This window comes from Ostrea edulis, chromosome 9, assembly GCF_947568905.1.
Source record: "Ostrea edulis chromosome 9, xbOstEdul1.1, whole genome shotgun sequence".
In the NCBI taxonomy this organism is placed as follows: domain Eukaryota; kingdom Metazoa; phylum Mollusca; class Bivalvia; order Ostreida; family Ostreidae; genus Ostrea; species Ostrea edulis.
In genome coordinates this window covers 20,364,309-20,386,908 of record NC_079172.1, presented here as the reverse complement: position 1 = coordinate 20,386,908, position 22,600 = coordinate 20,364,309, and the positions used below count along the sequence as shown (strand labels likewise).

Sequence of the window (22,600 nt, the reverse complement as noted above, 5' to 3'; positions counted from 1 at the left end):
GGGGGGGGGGGGGGTATGTGTTTTACAAACATGATAGTTACATTTGAATTAAAACAGCAATTTCTTTTTTTGTTGTTGTAAAAATGAGGGTTCGCCATTTATTTTGTTTACCTCGCACTATATTGCCGCGGACACACAGGTTTCCATAGTTTTTCACAAACGTTGTGGTTTTTATCTATGGTTTTTCCTGGGCGGCGAGGGAAGCACATTTATAGTATTTTGGAAATAATATAAGTATGATGAGTGTGTGTTTTGTCAAACAATGCCTATGATTGCTTTATTTTACGTGTTGTTTGTGGTGTATATGTACTTAAAATAAATAAAGGTGTCATCTCGCATGGTGCGCTACAATGCAGTTAAGTAAATTGTTTGTCTTTTCATTTTATTATCAGATGTATAATAGTGAAGTGTGGACACCTTTTCAATAATTGATATGAAAATGTACAGCAAAAACATATCGTTGCAAACAATGCAAAACCATCTCAACAAAATCTATTTTTCAAGCAATTTATAGCTTGTTGAGGTGAATTTCAACAATGGAAGAAAAGGTCAAGCAAAACAACGGAAATGCATGCAATATTCAACCATTACCGATAGTGACCCAATTATTTACTGATTCAACAATTGGGTCCAGGGCCATATCACATTGTCTGAATTTTAAACCATATATGTATAAAATAGTAAACCAAATTAATCTATTTTTCAAGCAATATATAACTAGTGGACGTGATTTTATACAAACGAAAAAAGTGAAGTTCACAAAACATCAGAAATGTTGGACACAATCAGCAACTACACGTATTACTGAGGAGACCTAATAACTAAGCAATATACCGGTACATATTTTTAGCTCTGCTCTAGGCATCCAAATTACCAGATTACGACGGCGTTTTCGTGCCAATTTAACCTAGCAGATAAAAATTAAATGGTAGAAACGATTTAAAAAGTCGTTTGTACGATCTAAAAACTGTGTTTGTACGATTTAGAAAATCATTTGTATGATTTAAAAAATCGCTTGTACAATTTGGTAAATGTACAAACGAATTTCAAAATCGTACATGTATACGACTTTTTAAATCGAACAAACGATTTTCTAAATCATACAAACGATTTTCTAAATCATACAAACGATTTTTTAAATCATACAAACGATTTTTAAAATCGTACAAACGATTCAGTGAATCGTATAAACCACAGGGCATTCACCCCCCTATTAGGATCTGACCTAAAAAGTGTAAGTATAGGCACCACTTTGGGGCACGGATGTGCCAAATATACCCTATTTTCACTATTGGACTTTACACGATAGGGGTCTAGGTAACGCGCCTAAGCCAGGATTTGTGCCACTCAGGTGACCACAGGACATTTTAGGACATGGACCCCCAAATATGATCTTACCTCAAAGCATAAGTATAGGCACCGTTTTGGGGCACGGAGGCGCGAAATATACCCTTTTTTCACTATTTGACTATATGCGATAGAGTCTAGGTACGGCGCCTAGCGCCTAAACTAGGACTTGTGCCACTCAAGTGACCACAGGGTATTTTAGGGCATTAACCACCTGAATAGGATCTGACCTGAAAAGGGTAAGTATAGGCACCATTTGGGGACACTGAGGCGCCAAATATACCGTATTTTCACTATTTGACTATATGTAGGGTTCTAGATACTGTACCTAGCGCCTAAACTAGGACTTGTGCCACTCAGGTGACCACAGGACATTTTAGGGTATTGACCACCCCAAATTTACCCTATATTCACTATTTGACTATTTGCGATAGGGGTCTTGGCACGTCGCCTAGCGCTTAAACTAGGAGTTGTGCCACTCCGGTTAATATAGGACATTTGGCCCCCAAATAGGATCTGGCCTCGAAAGGGTAAGTATAAGCACCGTCTTGGGGCACATGCGCTAAATATACCCTATTTTCACTATTGGACTATATGCAATATGGGTCTAGGTACGGCGCCTAGCGCCTAAACTAGGACTTGTGCCACTCAGGTGACCACAGAACATTTTAGGGCATTGACCCCGTAATAGGACATGACCTCCAAAAGGTATGTATAGGTACCGTTCTGGGGCATGGAAGTGCCAAATATACCCTATATTTTCACTATTGGACTATACGCGGTAGGGGTCTAGATACGTCGCCTAGCGCCTAAACTAGAACTTGTGCCACTCAGGTGACCACAGAACATTTTAGTGCATTGACACCCTTAATAGGATCTGACCACAAAAGGGTAGGTATAGGCACCGTTTTGGGGCACAGGGGCGCCAAATATACCTTACTTTCACTATTTGACTATTAGCGATAAGTTAAAGATACATTTACCCCTAATAGGATCTGACCTCAAAAGGGTAAATATCGGCATCGTTTTGGGGCACGGAGGCGCATAATATATCTTACTTTCACTATTTGACTATATGCGATATGGGTCTAGGTACGGCGCCTAGCGCATAGACTAGGACTTGTGACAGTCAGATGACCACAGGATATTTTAGGGCATTGCCCCCTAAAAGGTTCTGACCTGAAAAGGGTAAGTATAGGCACCGTATCGGGGCACGATGGCGCCAAATATACATTATTTTCACTATTTCATTTTATGCCATAGGGGTCTAAGTTCGGCACCTAGCGTGTAAATTAGGACTTGTGCCACTCAGGTGACCACAGGGCATTTTAGGACATTTACCCCTAATAGGATCTGACCTCCAAAGGGTAGGTATAGGCGCTCTTTTGGGACACGGATGCCAAATATACCCTATTTTCAATATTTGACTATATGCGATAGGGGTCTAAGTAAGGCGTCTAGCGCCTAAACTAGGACTTGTGCCACTAAGTTAACTAAAGGGCATTTTATAGCATTGGCCCCTGTAATAGAATCTGACCTCAAATCATTTTCGAGCATTAATCCCCTTAATAGCATCTGACCTCAAAAGGGTAACTATGTATAGGCACCGTTTTGGGCAGAGCGGCGCCAAATATACTGACTATATGAGATAGGGTCTAGCTAAGGCGCTTAGCGCCTAAGGCAGGAATCGTGACACTAAGTTAACCCCCTTCCCTACAATCACGCACTTTAACGCATATACCTTTGCCCCACAATCACGCACTTTAACGCATATACATTTGCCCCACAATCACCACTTCAAAGCATATATACCTTTGCCCCACAATCACGCACTTTAACACACTTTCAATGCGCTATGTTTTTACTGCGTTTTATCGTTGATACAGCGGAAAGTGTTAAATTTTTTTTTAAATATCTTGGGTTGTAAGACAAAATAGTGATAAAATGAGCGATTTGCCAGATTTATTTGATAGTTCCAACAGTAGCGAAAAGATAGATTAGGGGATATACTACTGCAACGCAGCTCCATTTGATTATTTCAATTTATCATATATCTACAGGTTTATGAAGATTACTGATCATCAGGAGGATGGTTATTTTATTTTAAAGTAGCATCAGAAATAGCGGGGGAGGGGGGTTGGGTTAAAAACCCATCATAAATTACATCATCAATTTCGTAGTATGCATAAGTTATGCATATCAAACAGAGTATAAAAATGGGGGGAAATATTTTCTAAAAGACATGTAATTATATTCTCCTGCGAGGTTACATATGTAACACAACACCATTCTTATTTTAAATGAGAGAGGAAATATGTGTACATTTTCAATTTGGTCATTTGTAGTGTTGATAAAGAGACCCTAGTCAAACCCGTGCCTTTCAAAACTCGAACGCACAGATTACGCAACCTTAAAAATCATACTACATAAAAATTTATTGAAACAATGAAGTCAGTAATGGACACGAATTCTAAAATTTAAAGATCGATGTCGGATAAAAATCTAAATTCAAATAGTGAGGGGGAAGGGGGATGAAAACTTCCGCAATTTAAGTATCAAGAGGGGGGGGGGGGATATTGATATTTTTTGTTTTCTTAAAATTCCACCCTTATCATGATTATTTAGCCTGCGGCACATTTTCACATCTCCTGCAAGGCGGCCGTGGTCAGAACAAAGCTCCTAGAAGCTGTGTGTATTCACAAATAACACACACCGTGGAACACGGAGGACACGGTGTATCTCCGTGGATTTTCCTTCGTGGTCTTTCCACGGTGGGGTGTATAACACTCGTGTCGTGTACTGTATTTCTTGTGAATTTTGCCTGTTTCGGTTGTTTTCGTTGTAGGTTTCCTATTGAGACCTATTTCTTGTGATTTTTCTGTTTCGGTTGTTTTCGTTGTAGGTTTCCTATTGAGACCTATTTCTTGTGATTTTTCTGTTTCGGTTGTTTTCGTTGTAGGTTTCCTATTGAGACCTATTTCTTGTGATTTTTCTGTTTCGGTTGATTTCGTTCAAGGTTTTCTATTCGCGTCTGTTTCTTGTGATTTCCCCCCGGTTGTTTTCGTTGTATAGTTTCCTATTTCCGCCTGTCTCCAGACTGGAAGACTTGACCACAAAAGAATACGTAGATACTGTCAACGAGGAACTCCGGCATCTTTTTAACATCCAGTGTGGGGTTTAACGAATTAATTTTAGGATGATTGATCAAAAGATAGAAATATTTCTGTGTTCTTTGTTTATTAAAGAGGCAGCTTTCTATAGTGTCAAAAGGCCTAGTCTTTGTGAGGAATAGTGAAGAGTATCGAGAAGTATTACGTTTTAATGTTTGTCGATTGGGAGGGGGGGGGGGGGGGGGGATTTTAAAGATAATAAAAGTTGTTTGGATTTGTTGAGAATCCACAATTGATTTACATCACTTCTCGCATATACGTTAATTTGTGGTACATTTCTCCTTCACTTCAGTTTGGTTATATGAGGAACAAAGATAGGGACTTGATAGAACATTTACTGGATCCAACAAAGTATCTATGTTTGTAAGGGGTTTTGTGTACTTTAGGAATCTAGTACATGTATATGTAAGACAATTCATATCCATTCGTCCCATTGACTGGAATATTAGATGTGTTTAAAACCGTTTAGAGCAAGATTTATGTCTCACGGCGAGTGTGACTGGTCGATAGGGGATGATTACTCCTCCTAGGCACCTGATCCCACCTCTGGTGTGTCCAGAGGTCCGTGTCTGCCCAACTCTCTATTTTGTATTGCTTATAGGAAGTATGAGATTGATCATTATTTGTTATTTTCGCCTTTCATGATTTAGAAGAATTCCATCTCTTGAAAGGGCAATTGGAGTATACGTAGGATTATCTTTTGAAAGGAAACTTGTAGTATAAGTAGGATTAACAAATGTTGAACCAAAAGCCAAGTTTTTCTAAAACAGTTGTCGTGTACAAAGACAGTGTTGTTACGGGCCTTGTTATCTGGAACCAATACATATTTCTCATGTACATAACCTATCTAATTATTTTATCACTTCTGGTGTACTAAACACAGAAGGATAGACGGTATACACTTTTGTTTTGATGTGTCTAATGCGGGATTTTATTATTCCGTTTATACTATGTACTTCCTATCCATTCTGATAAGGTGCCGGTGTCAAGACAAAATAAACCAGACTACCAGGTCTCATAGCCTACCTGAGTAGCACATGTAGTTCTATGTACCACTAGTCCCTAGGGCTATGAAATCCAAAATAATTTTCCTGTTCTGCATATCTTGTCCTAAAGATGTTTATACTAAATTTGAAAAGAATTGGAATGGTAGTTATTCAGAAGTTAAAACTCTTTCAATAGTTAATGCACCATATAGACAGCACACACAGACCAACAGCAATAGGTCCCCCTGGTCACAAAGTGAACCACTCCATTGGAGTATATATTGGTATTGCTGGCTTAAAACATCACAGCTCAAGCCAATGCTTACGTATTTTCAAAAAGAAATGGATTCATGTCTTAGAAAAACATACTTTAATTCGAGTCTCCATTTACATCACAAACAAGCTATATATAAACTATATCAATGGAAAAGCAAATTTAAAAAAAAAAACCCACAATTTTAAATTTTTAAGGATTATTTGTGACTGACATGCAGATAAAAATATCAACATACTAATAAAGATATTTATACATGTAGTATGTCTATTAAAGGAACTGTTTCACACCCCCCCCCCCCCAAATTTTCAAAATCTACTGTCTATAATGTGTCTGAAAGGTTTCACACCAAAAAAATATAAAGGTTATACGTCATGACAGAAGTTCATAATCATAGATAGTTTATTTACAAAGTTTTGAAAATGTGTATCAATCTAAGTTTATGATACATGTATATCATTTTAAGTAGAAGGTCCAAATTCTGGTTGTCAACTTTAAACTAGTTATATTTTCAATGTTTAACATAAAAAATATATTTTTTTCAATTAATATGAACGGTCCCTTTAAATAAACATATACAATATTCTTCAATGAATTGTTCTCTTTTGAACAGTACTAAAACAACAAGAGATGATGTGTGATTATGTAATGTACAAGGTCTGGAAATACGCATGGTTACACTCAACCTCCGATCTCAACAGTCAGGAATCTGAGTTCCCTATGGCACATCAACAAGTTAAAATTTAAAACAAACAACTTATTTACAACAACAACAACAACAACAACAAAAAGCAAGTGAAAACGAAAGTATATTGTGATAAATACATGGATATAAAGTGAGATTGACTTGAGCATCTTCCAATATAAACAAACTAAGATCTTTGATCCCCTCCTCAATTTGATTGATATGTAACTGCTTTGTGAGGTGACATATCAAATCCGCAGCAGATCAAAGATCTGAATTTATTCAGACCAAATTCACTCCTTGTTATTTTGAAATTCATAGTTTCAAAACTTTGTCTAAATCCTGTCTTCATACGAATTTCAGGTCCATTGGATATAATGCTATGACTACATGTACACGCAAGTTCAAAGCCGTTTTAAGTCCAGTTTTGGCCCACAGTGAAAATTGCATATGGAAATAACAGCTCCACAAAGTGGGGTATATCCCATTGCAATGAATGTCTACAAGCTTTAGTCCCGTGGTAACCTTGACCTTTGGATCTCCAAATCAATAGGTTCTTTCTCTCTTGATAAGAAAGCTACAAGAGAAGTATCAGATCAATCGAGCAAGATATTTGTCATCTAGACTGACCACAAGCTTTTTTCTATGAAGTCCTGTAGTGAACTTGGCCTTTGTCCATTTAACTCCAAAATCGATAGGTTAATTTCTTCCTCTTTTGATAACAATTAAAGCTATAAGTGAAGTTAAGTTCAAACAATGTGTAGAGAATCTACAAGCTCAGAGTTACACACGCTTACACACATGTGAACATCCTCTCGCAATGATAATAAGGGTACATGCAATAATTATCCACAAAGTTTGTTTTCTAGATTTCTGAAAATATATATATGAGACCTAAATGCAAAATCTATCTTCAATAATATATATGATCGATTTGGATACAGTGCAAAGCCCTGCAAGTATGAATTTCACCATTTTGGTTTACAGTTAAACCTTAATTACCATGCATCTCATATAACTGATAGAGATAGGATTTTCAGGGATTTAGTGTGGTTTTGATTCACTGCTGTTGTCATTCTAAGTTCTACCAACGAATGTAAATTGTTTACTGTACGCATTGCTTCATGTAAGACTTCACTTAATAAGAGCCACACAGGTAAACATTGCAGTTAATATAGAGAGCTGATGCACATTTTGCAAACTAATACAAAAAGAAAGACTTTTGGCAGAAAAAAATAAATGTATCAGATAATTCATACATAAAAAAGCCAAATACAGTAAAACATGGTTATAGTGAATTCATGCTTACAGCTTTGATTCCATTCTCTGTAGTTTTAAAACATATTATGTTTTTGCTGGGTATAACAAATTATGTTTATAACAAACCAAAATCGTTCATCCCTAGCACCCACTATAACTGTGTTTTACCTGAATTGTTCATCCCCAGCACTTCACTATAAGCATGTTTTACTGTAATTGTTTGTCCCTAGCACTTCACTATAATAAGTGTGTTTTACTGTAATTGTTTGTCCCCAGCACTTCAATATATGTGTGTTTTACTGTAATTGTTTGTCCCCAGCATTCACTATAAAGCATGTTTTACTGTAATTGTTTGTCCCCAGCACTTCACTATAAGCATATTCTACTGTAATTGTTCGTTGCCAGCACTTCACTATAAGCAGGTTTTACTGTAATTCAATATATCAGAACAAAAATGCTATGTTCCTAGTATTATACATTAACTACATCTATGCAATAAAAAAATCTCAGAAAGAATAAATTTTTCTGTTGAACAAAATCTACATCAGATAATCAGAACATTAATTTTCCCCCATATAAAATAAAATATTCAACACTCAAATACATACAAGAGATTCTACATTCATCAAATCATTTCAAACCAGTGTAGAGAAACACAGAACGATAATCAGAGATCCATGTATTTGTGATGATAAAAACAAACAGTTATCTTAGAAAAATTAGTTTAAAAAAAATCAAGACTTTGAAAGTGAGACTCACAACTCATAGGAGACAAAGAAAATAATATCAGCAATTCCTTTCTTGCTTCCAATAAATTAAATGTGACCTAAAAAAAATCCTGCTGATACAATACCATACTACAGATTCTACACAATAAACATATTTTCAGTTTGTACTGTTCATAAACTTCCACGTGTCAGCTAACCTGGGAACTCCAGCATCAAAAGTTACGCTGGAGATGTTTACAACATACATACATGACAAAATGGCTTTCTTGAGAAGACGTTCCACGAATATTGAATCTTTGACTTAACACAAAAATGTATCAGATCCATTGTATATTGTTAAATCACCCTGCATCTACCAAACTTAATTTATACATGTAAATTTCCAATAATATGATGTAATATATAAATTGAATAATTTCTGCTGAATTTTTATGTGCACAGCATCTCGTCTAGATTATGATGAGTTGTAATTATAGTTTCCAGGGTTCTAGATCTTATAGTGCCATATATTCTGACAAAGAAATGTGTATCAAGAAAATGAAAGAAACAGACAGCTAAATGGGATGCATGTGAAAGGATGCATGTGAAAGTTTTCAGATTTTCTTGTAAAGTTTGCTAAGCAAAGATGGAGAAATACATTTTTACTACTTAGTATCAAATTTGAAAATTTAAGTATGACAGACAAATCACTGTAAAAGTATTTGTTTTTCAACTTTTCATAGTTTGAGAAAAATAAGCATGTTTAAGGACCTTTCCCTCCTCAGTTTGACACTTTAAAACAAAATGGTCATTTTGGGTAAAAAAAAAAAGTACAAACTCTGGTTCAAATTATCCACTATCCTTGATGACTGTAAAAATAGTGGCTTGGGGGTGTGTGGGGGTGGGGAGGGGGGTGTATGCATGGTTTACATAAGTTTCACAGAATTTTACACTCTGCAGTGGTTTGTGTTGCGGAATATTTAGTATAGATATCATCATATTAAGAATGTGTATCAAACCATAGAAATTCATTGGATTTAGTGGAAAAATGCAGTTTAAGTAAAAATTAATCAGGAAAAATTTAAACCCCTGAGAGATTTAAACTCATGACCTACAGATTGGTAGTCAATCGTGATGTCACTGATATTTATTTTTACCATTTATAATTTGAAAGAAAGTCGACCATTATATCGATGTAAATATTCATCCTTAAAAGAAACTAAAGAAAATTTTCCAAAATGAACAGAAGAAAAACAAAACAAGTTAGATAGCAATTACATTCAGAATGTCAAACACACACTACCTGCACATAAATTGCACACAATTACATTGTTATCAGGATCCTGAATAAGAGTCCAATGAAAGCCCAACTGATGTATCTAACCCCTACAGTCCCGGAATAAAGATAAGTCTATATTAAGACTATAAATCCCTGCTGTGGACCTGCTCCGACTGAATGGTCACGGAATATGGAATAGTCAGGAATCAACTGTTTCCTAGTGGTTCTTCAAAGGAAGAATTTTTTTTAAAAACAAAAACCCTGTACAATTCTTTGTAAAACACAATGTCATATGGAAATGCACATAGCTGAGAGCACATATTCTTCTCACTTCTGTTTATTATTAGAACAAAGAACACTCGACATTTTGATGTCCTTTTATGACTGATTTTATACATCTAAGTCTTTCTTGGACAACATATTGATGTGATGTACTCTCAGCTGTTCTGCAACGTAGCTCGACAGTAACACTGTAACAAAATTTATTCAATCATGCCCACTAAATTATTAAAAGACATGTATCTTCATAACAACATCTGAATGTCATCATCCTCCACTTCAGACGCTGAAATTGGCGTGTACGAAAACAACATGCGATTGCGGGACTTGGCCTGCTTTCTTTTCCTGACCTGCCAGATCACAACAACACTCACTATGACAACAAGAACCAGAACTCCTGCTGATATGATGCCTCCTACAAACAACCAATCAGTGCTTGTCTTACTCGGAACTTTGTGATGAATAATTTTGTCTAACGGAGAATCGGTGTCATTGTTGTCTTTTGGATTGAGTAGAGTGATATTCTCTGGTAATGGGATACACAAATCTCCAGAACAACAGCAAATTTCTACTTCCTGTCCACTTTCCTATAAAATATGATGAACATTACTTCATTTATTAACCGAATGATGTTTTGTTATGAACAAATAAATGACTTAACAATAAATTTAACAATAAGCTATTACAGAGTTTAAGGATATAGACAGGACAGTTAGCATAAAAAAAAGTTTGTCAATGAATTTTTTTCTCAAAATTGGTGAAATCTTAGTACATGTATAGAGGCCCTAAATTAAAATAAAATGTCAAAAAATCGTGTGGAGTAGGAAGTCACAAGCACAAATGACATGAAACAGTTACACCTCCTTCCTGGAAATAGTGTGACAACTGATTAATTGCGACATGACCCGGGCAGTCTGAAATTTAAACAATTTCGATACTCTTTCAGTACACGTCAGACTTTTGAGTTTCGACAAGATATGTCAAAACCTCATTTTCACTCTTTATTGTTACTGTCTAACAGTGAATAGACAGATAAACTTAATCTCTCCCCAAGTGGTGTTGCCCAAGGAATTCTTGAATTTGCTCGAAATTGACAACCTTCTGAGTGTGACATCACAATATTAACCTGACTATGATGTCATAGAGTACTTCACTAAGCGACAAATCATAGTATGCTATAGTGTCATAGTTAAACACACTCCTAACTGACAGATAAAGCTCAGACAGTCACTACTATGATGGGAAGCTCCTGATGTGCACCTTAGTCATGTGATGGGAGTCTAACCTTAACAATTCTTTCCAATTAATTGGCACAAAAAGAACAACTTTCATGGAGCAAGTAGTTTTTTTTTTTTTTTTTTTTTTACACCAGTGTACTTCCAATTTTTAAAACATTATAGGATTAAACGTTCTTTTTGAAGAATTTATCGATGTGTAAATTCCGGACATTTTGCTCACAAACTGAATAAAAGTGCGAAGCACTTTTATGTTAAGTTTGTGAGTAAAATGTCCGGAGTTTACACATCGATAAATTCTTCAAAAAGAAAGTTTGATTCTTATATTTCCAATTCATTCACTTTACTAACAATTCCAAAATTTGAATAGTTTCCCCGCACTATGTTATTTGTTTTCAGGTGTGTATGAATACATCGCGTTTTCGGATTTATTGATGTGTAAACTTTTGTTCAGCTTTATTTTCATCCAATCAAAACAATTGTAATAAATAACATTGGAATTATTTCTGAATAAATTTAATTAAAATCAAATACCGTTTGGTTGACACAGGCTGGTGTGGGACTTAATTCTTCACTTGTTATGTTGCACTGTTGTTTTATTCCACATTGTAACTTCTGGTTAAGAATACCTCCATCTTTGTATACGGTGAAACTCATACACAGGTCATCAGCAGAGGGGCATGTCTCTTTGTGTCCTGTTTTTAATTTTAACATAGAATAATTACATGTATGTAATAAATGTAACCGGCACAAAATGATTACATGTAAGTAATAAATGTAACCGGCACAAAATAATTACGTGTAAGTAATAAATGTAACCGGCATAAAATAATTACATGTACGTAATAAATGTAACCGGCACAAAATAATTACATGTTCATAATAAATGTAACCAGCATAAAATAATTACATGTACGTAATAAATGTAACCAGAATAAAATAATTATGTATTTGTAATAAATGTAATCGGCATAACATAATCATGTATTCGTAATAAATGTAACCGGCTAAAATAATTAAATGTGTAATAAATGTAACTGACATAAAATAATTACATGTACATGTATGTAATAAATGTAACCGGCATCAAAGAATTGTGAATTGATTAGCTACATTTAAAAAGAAATTCAGGCACGGAGATTCTGATAATTAATATTTCAAAATATGCCAAGATCAGTTGCTATGTTTGAATCTTAGTTAGATATAGATAGATTTTGAAAGATGGTGTACATGTATTATTCCTATCAATAATCTTCCAATCTGTCAATGTCACATAAATGAGGAGTATTCTGTAGATTTCATATTAAATGCCAGTACAATTTTATCATCAACATTAACATCAAAAGGTTCAAACCTTTTGATGTTAATGTTGAGGATAAAATTTTACTTTTATTTTGAACCATTTGAAAATAAAATACAGTATTGAAAGGTGTATATCTATTTACAATTCCAATCAATTATCTTTTGAAAAACAATGGAATTTGTGGAACAATATATTTGAACCCACTGAATAGTATATTTTTTATTGCATGTTTTGTATAAATTTATATTTGTTTGATACTATTATAGCAACCTCAATAATTATTTTTTGGGTATAATTTCAGTTAATTTTGATATGTATGAGTGAAGTACATGTATGAATGGTTGGTATGAGTGATTATTTATCCATTGTACATCTTACCTATAAAAGTATATAATATAATGCACTTAATTTCTATTTGTACAATGGACAATGCTAATAAAAAACAAAACAAAAACAAAACCCCCAAACATTAACATCAAAAAGCAAAAAAATCAACTGTCTATGTTTTATCAATAGTCAACATAGAGCTGAGGCTCTGCATGAGTAGGACGCATGATTTTACATAAAATTTGCATAATACAGTAAAACATGCTTATAGGATAAACAATTTTGATTCATTATATCCAATAAATTTACTATGATACATTTGAAAACAGCAACGAAGGAAAATCACTTCACTGTAAACATTATAAGTGTGTTCACTATAACCGTGTTTCACTGTAAGCATGCATTCATTATAAGTGTGTTCACTATAACCATGTTTCACTGTAAGCATGAATTCATTATAAGCTTGTTCACTATAACCGTGTTTCACTGTAAGCATGAATTCATTATAAGCAAGTTTACTGTAACCTTGGTTTACTGTAAACATGAATTCATTATAAGTGTGTTCACTATAACCGTGTTTCACTGTAAGAATGCATTCATTATAAGAGTGTTCACTATAACCATGTTTCACAGTATGCATGAATTCATTATAAGTATGTTCACTATAACTGTGTTTCACTGTAAGCATGAATTCATTATAAGCAAGTTTACTGTAACCTTGGTTTACTGTAAACATGAATTCATTATAAGTGTGTTCACTATAACCGTGTTTCACTGTAAGCATGCATTCATTATAAGTGTGTTCACTATAACCATGTTTCACTGTATGCATGAATTCATTATAAGTATGTTCACTATAACTGTGTTTCACTGTAAGCATGCATTCATTATAAGTGTGTTCACTATAACCATGTTTCACTGTAAGCATGGATTCATTATAAGTGTGTTCACTATAACCATGTTTCACTGTAAGCATGAATTCATTATAAGTGTGTTCACTATAACCGTGTTTCACTGTAAGCATGAATTTATTATACGCAAGTTTACTGTAACCTTGTTTTACTGTATAAGAAATTTACATTACAAAGTAGAAATATACACATACCTGTAGCCACCGATCCATTATACTGTATATTGTTACAAACTGGCTTTATGAGGTGAGCAATATTGGGATTTTTGTTGCAGTTATCTTCCTTACAGCATATAAGGATTGCCTCAGTGCCATTAACTGTTGTCTACAATAGTGCACGGTAAAATAGTATAAGCATTATGAAATATAAGTTTACTTCTATACTTATAAATCTGCTCAGCCTTACGAGAAAAGATAAATCGTCTCCTCATGAAGCATGTTCATGATAGAATTTTCTGAGATTTCATCTTTCTGTAAATAAAACTTTGAAACAATTACAGTAAGTATTGATATTTCGAGTAAACCGGTTTGTCTTCACTTTACAAAGTTAACTTTGAGATCTTACAATGTACATGATAGTATATTTCTCTAAACAAAATGTATGAACAGGATTTGTGGTCAATTTAATCTTTGACCTTAATATTTGATCTTTATCCTGACCTAGAATTAGACTCAACATTTCACATCTCATTTTGTTATATGATCTAAAAGGTAAACACAAACTTAAAGTTACAGACAGGTAAAAACAAAACAATACCCCCACCCCAATCTTTAATCTTGGAGATTGAAATTGCATGAACTAGAAATCGTTGAAGATGAGTCCTGGACTCATTGTTTAAAAGCAGCTTGGGTCCCCATTAAAATTTGATGAGTCCTTTGTACACATGAAATTTTAAAGGTAATCATTCATGACTTGGCCTCGGACAACTAATAATCCACACCAACAGAATTACTTCCTCGAATCTCCTATCATCACAACATAAACAGCATTTTAATTAAATCATTATTTTGATAAAATAGATCTATGCGTACTAATTTTGTTTGCCGATGATCTGTAAAACCAGGTACATAGCTACCAATGTTTACAAACTACGCTACTTTTGATTCCAATAAAAATGGCTAACGGAAAACAAACATTTATATTTGAATATTGATATGATTTGTAATAAATAAATAAATAAACGAGGAATAAAAATAAATAACTGCCAGAGGCAAAATGTTTTTCACTTTGCGTCTTATCTAATTATCTTTTTAATATCATACCTAATTGATTGACACAAAACAAACAAGTTGGGTTGGGACACTGAACTTTGTGGTATAATTTCGGTTCACTAGAACATAATGTTTTACCTAGATTTTTTCTTACTTTGAGTTTTGATTAATACAAATTATCAGGGCTTCTATAAGTAAAAATATGATTTTTACTTGAAGTTTGAGACGCGCCTGCGGAATACACCATTTCAGACAAACTTTTGTCCCAAATGAATTTTCTGCATCTTAAAAGGGACTGATTCACGATTTTCCCCAAAATTTTCTTTCTCACTTTTAATGATCAAAATATATTGTTTAATGTGTTTAAAAAAGTTCACATAAAAATTAAGGTGATACATTATTATAGAAGCTCATTTTAGAGAGTTTATTATTTGTTTTGTAAACAAAGATTGCGGTATGTTATTGTTTACGAAATTTTCAATAGAAATGGATATTGATCTAAGTTTATTATATCTTTCACATTTCAAGCATTTTTGGGGTAAATGTGTCATCTAAAAGTTAAAATTTGTGACTATGCAAAATTAAGATGCTTTATATTACAAAATCAATATTCCTCTTGTTTGTTTGTATACATAAAAAGACTTGAGTCTTTGTTTACATAACACAGATTTAAGGCTAAAATAAAGCTTTTATTCTTGCATTCAGAAGGTCAAAATTTGGCTGTCAATATTAAATGAGTTATCTTTTTAATGTTTACCATCAAAAATGAAAAAAATATTTTTATCAAAAATCGTGAACCAGTCCCTTTAAAAGCAGATTCTTGCATCTGTGACAACCCTGAACCCTGAATGGATATACAGTCAAACCTTGAACTTGATGGGACCAACAAAATTAAATCTTCGAGATACCTAAGGATTTGAGATATCGAAGGTAAAATACTTAAAGAAGTGGTTGGGATTTTTTAATCACTTGGGCATATCCATGGTATTCGAAATATCAGTGTTTGAGATACCAAAGCTCAATTTAATTCAACACAGTTCTGAAGCTGCAATATTGGGCTACAATGACACTGTGTAATGCACACAGGAAATTAACACACCTGCTCAGCATTTCCTGCTATGCTATCATTACAAAGTCCTAAGAAATCGCAGGAGACATTTCTGTGAGTCTTCCGTGCTGCAACAGGGTTCTTCTCAAAATTCAAAGTTGAGTTTTCATCATCACTGTATATAACCTCGTAGCAGAAGGTAACAGCTTCCTCCTCGCTGGTTTTATTTGTTGTGGTTTGATTGTCTGTTGTCACAGCGTTGTTTACTGCACATGACTGGTTTGTTATTGTTGTATCATGGCCACTCCAACAGTAAAGGACCTGTCCACTGCAACACATTAACATGACACTCAGTACACCTTATAAACATTTCCTGAGGCCATGCCACTTTGTAATCTAGTTCGTTGGATTCGCCACTTCGATTTGTAATAAATCCTAATTATAATATTATCAAAAAATAATATCCACCCACGTGTCCAAAAATATCCACATAATTTCCCCCCCGATTTTTTACAACAAGTGCACAAAAGGCCTTGATACACGTGGCTGACGAATGATAGGAGTGCGGTATCTCGAGAAATTAAGTTCTTAACAGTATAATACGGTGTTTCAATTTTTCTTGGGTGAAGAGATCGTTGATTAATTCACGTACATTTCTCTCTCACTATCATGCAATTTAATAAAGGTACTGATTTAATATGCAATCTCTCCATTCTTCTAAATTGTTTCCATAATCAAATGTGTCAGGCATTATCTCACATATATAGGGATTAAAATTAAGCCATATAATTATATACTCCTAAAAATAGTCATATCAATGAAAGGACAGACACGATGCATGCACTTGTAAAGCTTTTGTGGCTGACGTCATGTCCTTACTTCAGTCCACAGACTGCAATCAGTTAGTTTCTGATACATATATTGTAATGACACTTCTTTAATTACGAAGGAAATAAACAAATTTTACATAATAAAAACTTACCTCGTCAGATATGTCCCAAATAACGCTACGAAGACCAACAAGTAACAATTCATTTCAGTGAAATCGTTCATTGTTTTCTGTAAATCGAAACTAATTATTAATTAATTGATTCTCGTGCCCGAACCTTTACGTTGAAATAAATATTTGTTTTTTCATATACTTATAGGTGTAGCATTTCAGAGAATATTAGCTTTTCATGAATAGAGAAAAAATAAGTATCATGATATTTATAAAGAGTAATAGACGATATCAAAATATTGTTATCGGGATCGACATGCCGTAAAATATGGCGGGAAATGAAGAAAATGGGTTCTGTCTTTTCTGAAGCTGAATCATGCGTAAAGTGACGAAGAAGTAAAAGTGACTCCAAAATAGGAAGTTTAAAAACAATGTACGAGCAAAGTTGTTAAATTTCCCATCAATAATTTCATTGAAAATTTGAAAACTCAAGTTTATGGAGTTAAATAACTGAATCAGTTTTTAGCTCACCTGAACCGAAGGTTCAAGTGAGCTATTCTATTTTGTCCGGCGTCCGTCTATCAGTCTGCCCGTCTGTCTGTAAACTTTTCACATTTTCGACTTCTTCTCCAGAACCACTGGGCCAATTTCAACCAAACTGGGCCAAAAGCATCCTTGGGTGAAGGGCTTTCAAGTTTGTTCAAATGAAGGGCCATGTCCCTTTCAAAGGGGAGATAATTACAAAAATGCAAAAATAGGGTGGGGTCATTTAAAAATCTTCTTTTCAAGAACCACTGGGCCAGAAGAGCTGAAATTTACCTGAAAGCTTCCTGACATATTGCAGATTCAAGTTTGTTCAAATCATGGCCCCCGGTCGTTGGATGGGGCCACAAGAGGTGATCAAAGTTTTACATACAAATATATAGGGAAAAACTTTAAAAATCTTCTTCTCAAGAACCACTAAGCCAGAAAAGCTGAGATTTACATGAAAGCTTCCTGACATAATGCAGATTCAAGTTTGTTCAAATCATGGGCCCCTGGGGTTGGATGGGGCCACAATAGGGGATCAGAGTTTTACATACAAATATATAGGAAAAATCTTCTTCTCAAGAACCACTGAGTCAGAAAAGCTGATTTTTACATGAAAACTCTCTGACATAGTGCAGATTCAAGTTTGTTCAAATCATGGCCCCCGGGGGTAGGATGGGGCCACAAGCATTCTGATTAAAATAAGATCTTTGATCCGCTCCGTTATTGTTATGTCGCTATGTAGCGACATAACAATAACGGAGCGGATCAAAGATCTTATTTTAATCAGATTGGGGCCACAAGGGGGATCAAAGTTTTACATACAAGTATATAGTTAAAATCTTTTTATCAATAACCACTGAGTCAGAAAAGCTGATATTTACAAGAAAACTTTCTGACATAGTGCAGATTCAAGTTTGTTCAAATCATGGCCCTCGGGGGGGTAGGATGGGGCCACAAGTGGGGGGGAGGGTGTTCAAACTTTTACATACAAATATAGGAAAAAGCTTTAAAAATCTTCTTCTCAAGAACCATTGGGCCAAAGAAGTTGACATTTACATGAAAACTTTCTGACATAAGGTAGATTCAAGTTTGCAAAGGGTAGTTTGGGCCATAATAGGGACTAAGGTTTTACATGCAAATATATATGGAAAGTCTTCAGATATGGGCCAAGGTGACTCAGGTGAGCGATGTGGCCCATGGGCCCATGGGCCTCTTGTTTTTTTATACCCACACTTTCCATAGAAAATTAGCCTGGTCCATATGTCACACTTTTTTCTTCCTCATCAAACTCCTCTATTATTTTAAAAAGTAACCGATTAACCTTTGAAATATGATGTGTAAGAAGGTTTGGGAATGTTCATTTTACCCTGACCAGTGGAGGTATATCCCATGAATAACCTTTTAATTATCTAGAACTCTTACATTTGTAGTATATAGGAGAGAGGCTAGACCAGGAATCAAACCCGGGACCCCTGCATTACTAGTCAGGTGCTCTAACTACTGAGCTACCCAGGCCAATATCCACTGTCCGTATAGCCCTAACTACTACATTCCTCCCTCCTTAATTTGTCTTCACCCTCAAAGACAGTCACACCACCTAGGTTCTTTTCGCCTCTTTGAAGTGCAGGGATGGTGACCAGCACCAAATGTAGTATATGAAAGAGGAGAAAATCTTTGGCTGGATCGGGAATCTAACCCGGAAACCCTGAATTACATGTACTAGTCAGGTGCTCTAACCAGTGAGCTACCCAGGTTGATATATCCACAGTCTGTATAGTCCTAATTACTACACATTTTATGCAGTAGCCAAATCATCTTTTGGAGTTGATTCGTACATATATGTCCTTTAGATCATGCAGGGATTTTCCACCCTGTTGTAGGGGTCCGAAATTCGGCCCCATTCTCATGCAATGCAAAATAGTAGTATTTTTTCCCAATTTGTCTACAAAATTTCCCAATTAAAGTCAAATAAAAAATTGTCTTGTTTTGCAATTTATTGTCATGGGGAAAGTGGAATGATTCAAAGAAAGAGTTATCAAATGAAAAAAAATATTTATTGGTTTGACACAAGTTTCAATGGTTTTCAGTCAGCTAATCTGGAATATCCTTCACAGACAAGAATTTATGAAAGTCTGGACTTTCTTGACTGTTGACTAGAGAAGAACTGACTTGATGTTTGAGTTGAACAGCCTGATTTTGGAGTTCCAGATGTTCTTCAGTTGTAGGAATACTATTCTGACTATCACATCAGCAGGTGGGGGCATTCGTTTTGTGCTGATCCATCTAGTTTGTTGAGTAATGGCCTTGGAATTAGAAAATAAACGCAAACATCAGTTTCCCACTATTTTTTCATCATGCTTGCAGATATTCATTTGATATTTAGTACCTTGCTTTACCATGGCAAGTTAGAATTCTATCAAGTTCAAACTTTGTTCCAGTCCATTGAATCTGAGTTATGGCACTTGGACTTAGAAAATAAATGCATTTTTAGGCCCCTACCAACAAAGTCAAAGGGGACTCTAGGTCTGCACTCTGTTCATCTATCTGTCTGTCAGTCCTGCAAATTAGTTTTCTACACTTTTTAATCCCTTACTGACGAAGTTGAAGGGGACTTTATGTTTGCACTCCGGCCGTCTGTCCGTCAGTCCAGTTTTCTGCACTTTTTTCTTTGTTCTTCCAGATATTTATTTTATATTTGGTACGCTGCTTTGGCAATTAGTTACAGATCAAGTTCGAATTTCGTCTCGGCCCGTTGATTTTTCACTTAGTTATGGCCCTTGGAGTTAGAAAAATAGCTTGAGTTATCAGTTTTCCAGACTTTTTAGTTGTGCTTGCAGATATTCATTTGATATATTTGGTACATTGCTTTGCCATAACAAGTTACAGATCAAGTTTGCATTTGGTACCAGTCCGTTAATTTTTCATTAATTTATGGCCCTTGGACTTATAAAAATAGCATGAATTGTTAGTTTACATCCAAGTTTCTTATCTCTGTAGATAAGAGTACTACACTCATTAAAACTTCTAGCATAGTAATACAACAATATAGCTGAATTATTCATGATCATCTACATGTCACAGGTTATTGATTTGGTTAAAGACCTAAACCTAATTATAAATTTGTCTTTTTTCCTGGTCTAGTCTCTATACTCGAATAGTAGTTGATTTCCAACCATTCCTATCCTGGTTCCCCAATTTTCCCTTTTACCATAACCTGCATAATGAACTTTAAATATTGTTGTGGTACAGTAATTTTTGCAACCGGTAGGGGACTATGTATTGCCATGCAATACTTTCAGAATGCTTGGTTCTCTGTTCTTGCAGATTTCATATTTGGTACGTTAATTCGTCACTAAGTTATAGCCCTTGGACTTAGAAAAGTCACATGAATTATTAGTTATCCGGACTTTTTAGCTCACCTGAGCTGAAAGCGTAAGTGACCTTTTCTGATTGCCTGCTGTCTGTCTGTAAACTTATTACGTTTTCGACTTCTTCTCCAGAACCACTGGACCAATTTCAACCAAACATAGCAAAAAGCATCCTTGGGTGAAGGGCTTTCAAGTTTGTGATATTGAATTAATATTCTGGCATACCATAGTTTTGTAGCATAGAATCAGGGCTGTTTATGCCATGACTCCAGGGGCTAAATTAGGCAGAGTTTCGAAGTTTTGTCGGGGAATATTCTTCATTTCACATCATGGACAGGTTTACACCCCAATTGTTTTAGAATGAAGATACAATATGATTTTTAAATATAAACAGATGCCAAGATGAAGAAAATGCACAAATATGTTGTATTATATTTTGTAGGACTTGTGTACTTATGCAGTTTTGTATATTGCAGGTTTTTCATTGAGTATGAACATGATGTGTGTACTTAATATAGTTTGTATATTGCAGGCTTTTCATTGAGGATATGGGCATGATGTGTGTACTTAATATAGTTTTGTATATTGCAGGCTTTTCATTGAGGATATGGACATGATGTGTGTACTTAATATAGTTTTGTATATTGCAGGCTTTTCATTGAGGATATGGACATGATGTGTGTACTTAATATAGTTTTGTATATTGCAGGCTTTTCATTGAGGATATGGGCATGAAGTGTGTACTTAATATAGTGTTGTATATTGCAGGCTTTTCATTGAGGATATGGACATGATGTGTGTACTTAATATAGTTTTGTATATTGCAGGCTTTTCATTGAGGATATGGACATGATGTGTGTACTTAATATAGTTTTGTATATTGCAGGCTTTTCATTGAGGATATGGACATGATGTGTGTACTTAATATAGTTTTGTATATTGCAGGCTTTTCATTGAGGATATGGGCATGAAGTGTGTACTTAATATAGTTTTGTATATTGCAGGCTTTTCATTGAGGATATGGGCATGATGTGTGTACTTAATATAGTTTTGTATATTGCAGGCTTTTCATTGAGGATATGGGCATGAAGTGTGTACTTAATATAGTTTTGTATATTGCAGGCTTTTCATTGAGGATATGGACATGATGTGTGTACTTAATATAGTTTTGTATATTGCAGGCTTTTCATTGAGGATATGGACATGATGTGTGTACTTAATATAGTTTTGTATATTGCAGGCTTTTCATTGAGGATATGGACATGATGTGTGTACTTAATATAGTTTTGTATATTGCAGGATATGGACATGATGTTGTTCATTGAACCCTACATGTATGTTGTTAATCCTCATCAAGTCCTGAAAATGAAGGAGGAGATCATGAAAGGGATAAAAGCAGGTAGATGTCAGCAGGTGTCTAAATATTTTGTTTATGTAGTCTTGGCCATGTTGGCCTCATAATCCATAGGATGTATTTTATAACACCCAACACCCCCCCCCAAGGGAACATTTTTTTGTCTTAAGCTATCGCAAAGTATGTAAACTTAGTTTCTCCATGGTAATATATGCCAGAGGTCTTTGTTACCAAGCATGCATCCTTTATCTGTGCTCTTAGCATGCAAGGTGCACAACATCTTTTCCTGCACTGTAAAATGTGGTAATCAGTTTGATGTATGGAGATTAATGTTCATGAATGCAGTTTATGCTTCAATTTGACTTGGATTAATGCTTGACAGAGA

The 22,600-nt window shown here is 34.9% G+C and overlaps 1 protein-coding gene across 1 annotated transcript; it reads right to left on the bottom strand.

Annotated features, from left to right (window-relative positions):
• Window positions 1-5,858: 5,858 nt before the first annotated feature.
• LOC125657703 (uncharacterized) lies at window positions 5,859-17,105 on the bottom strand. The gene is made up of 5 exons (XM_048888443.2): window positions 17,005-17,105; window positions 16,074-16,350; window positions 13,958-14,087; window positions 11,757-11,917; window positions 5,859-10,574 (listed from the first exon to the last, which is right to left on the bottom strand). The coding sequence occupies exons 1-5, from the start codon at window positions 17,073-17,075 to the stop codon at window positions 10,233-10,235; spliced, it is 981 nt and encodes a 326-aa protein (XP_048744400.2). The 5' UTR covers window positions 17,076-17,105; the 3' UTR covers window positions 5,859-10,232.
• Window positions 17,106-22,600: the final 5,495 nt, after the last annotated feature.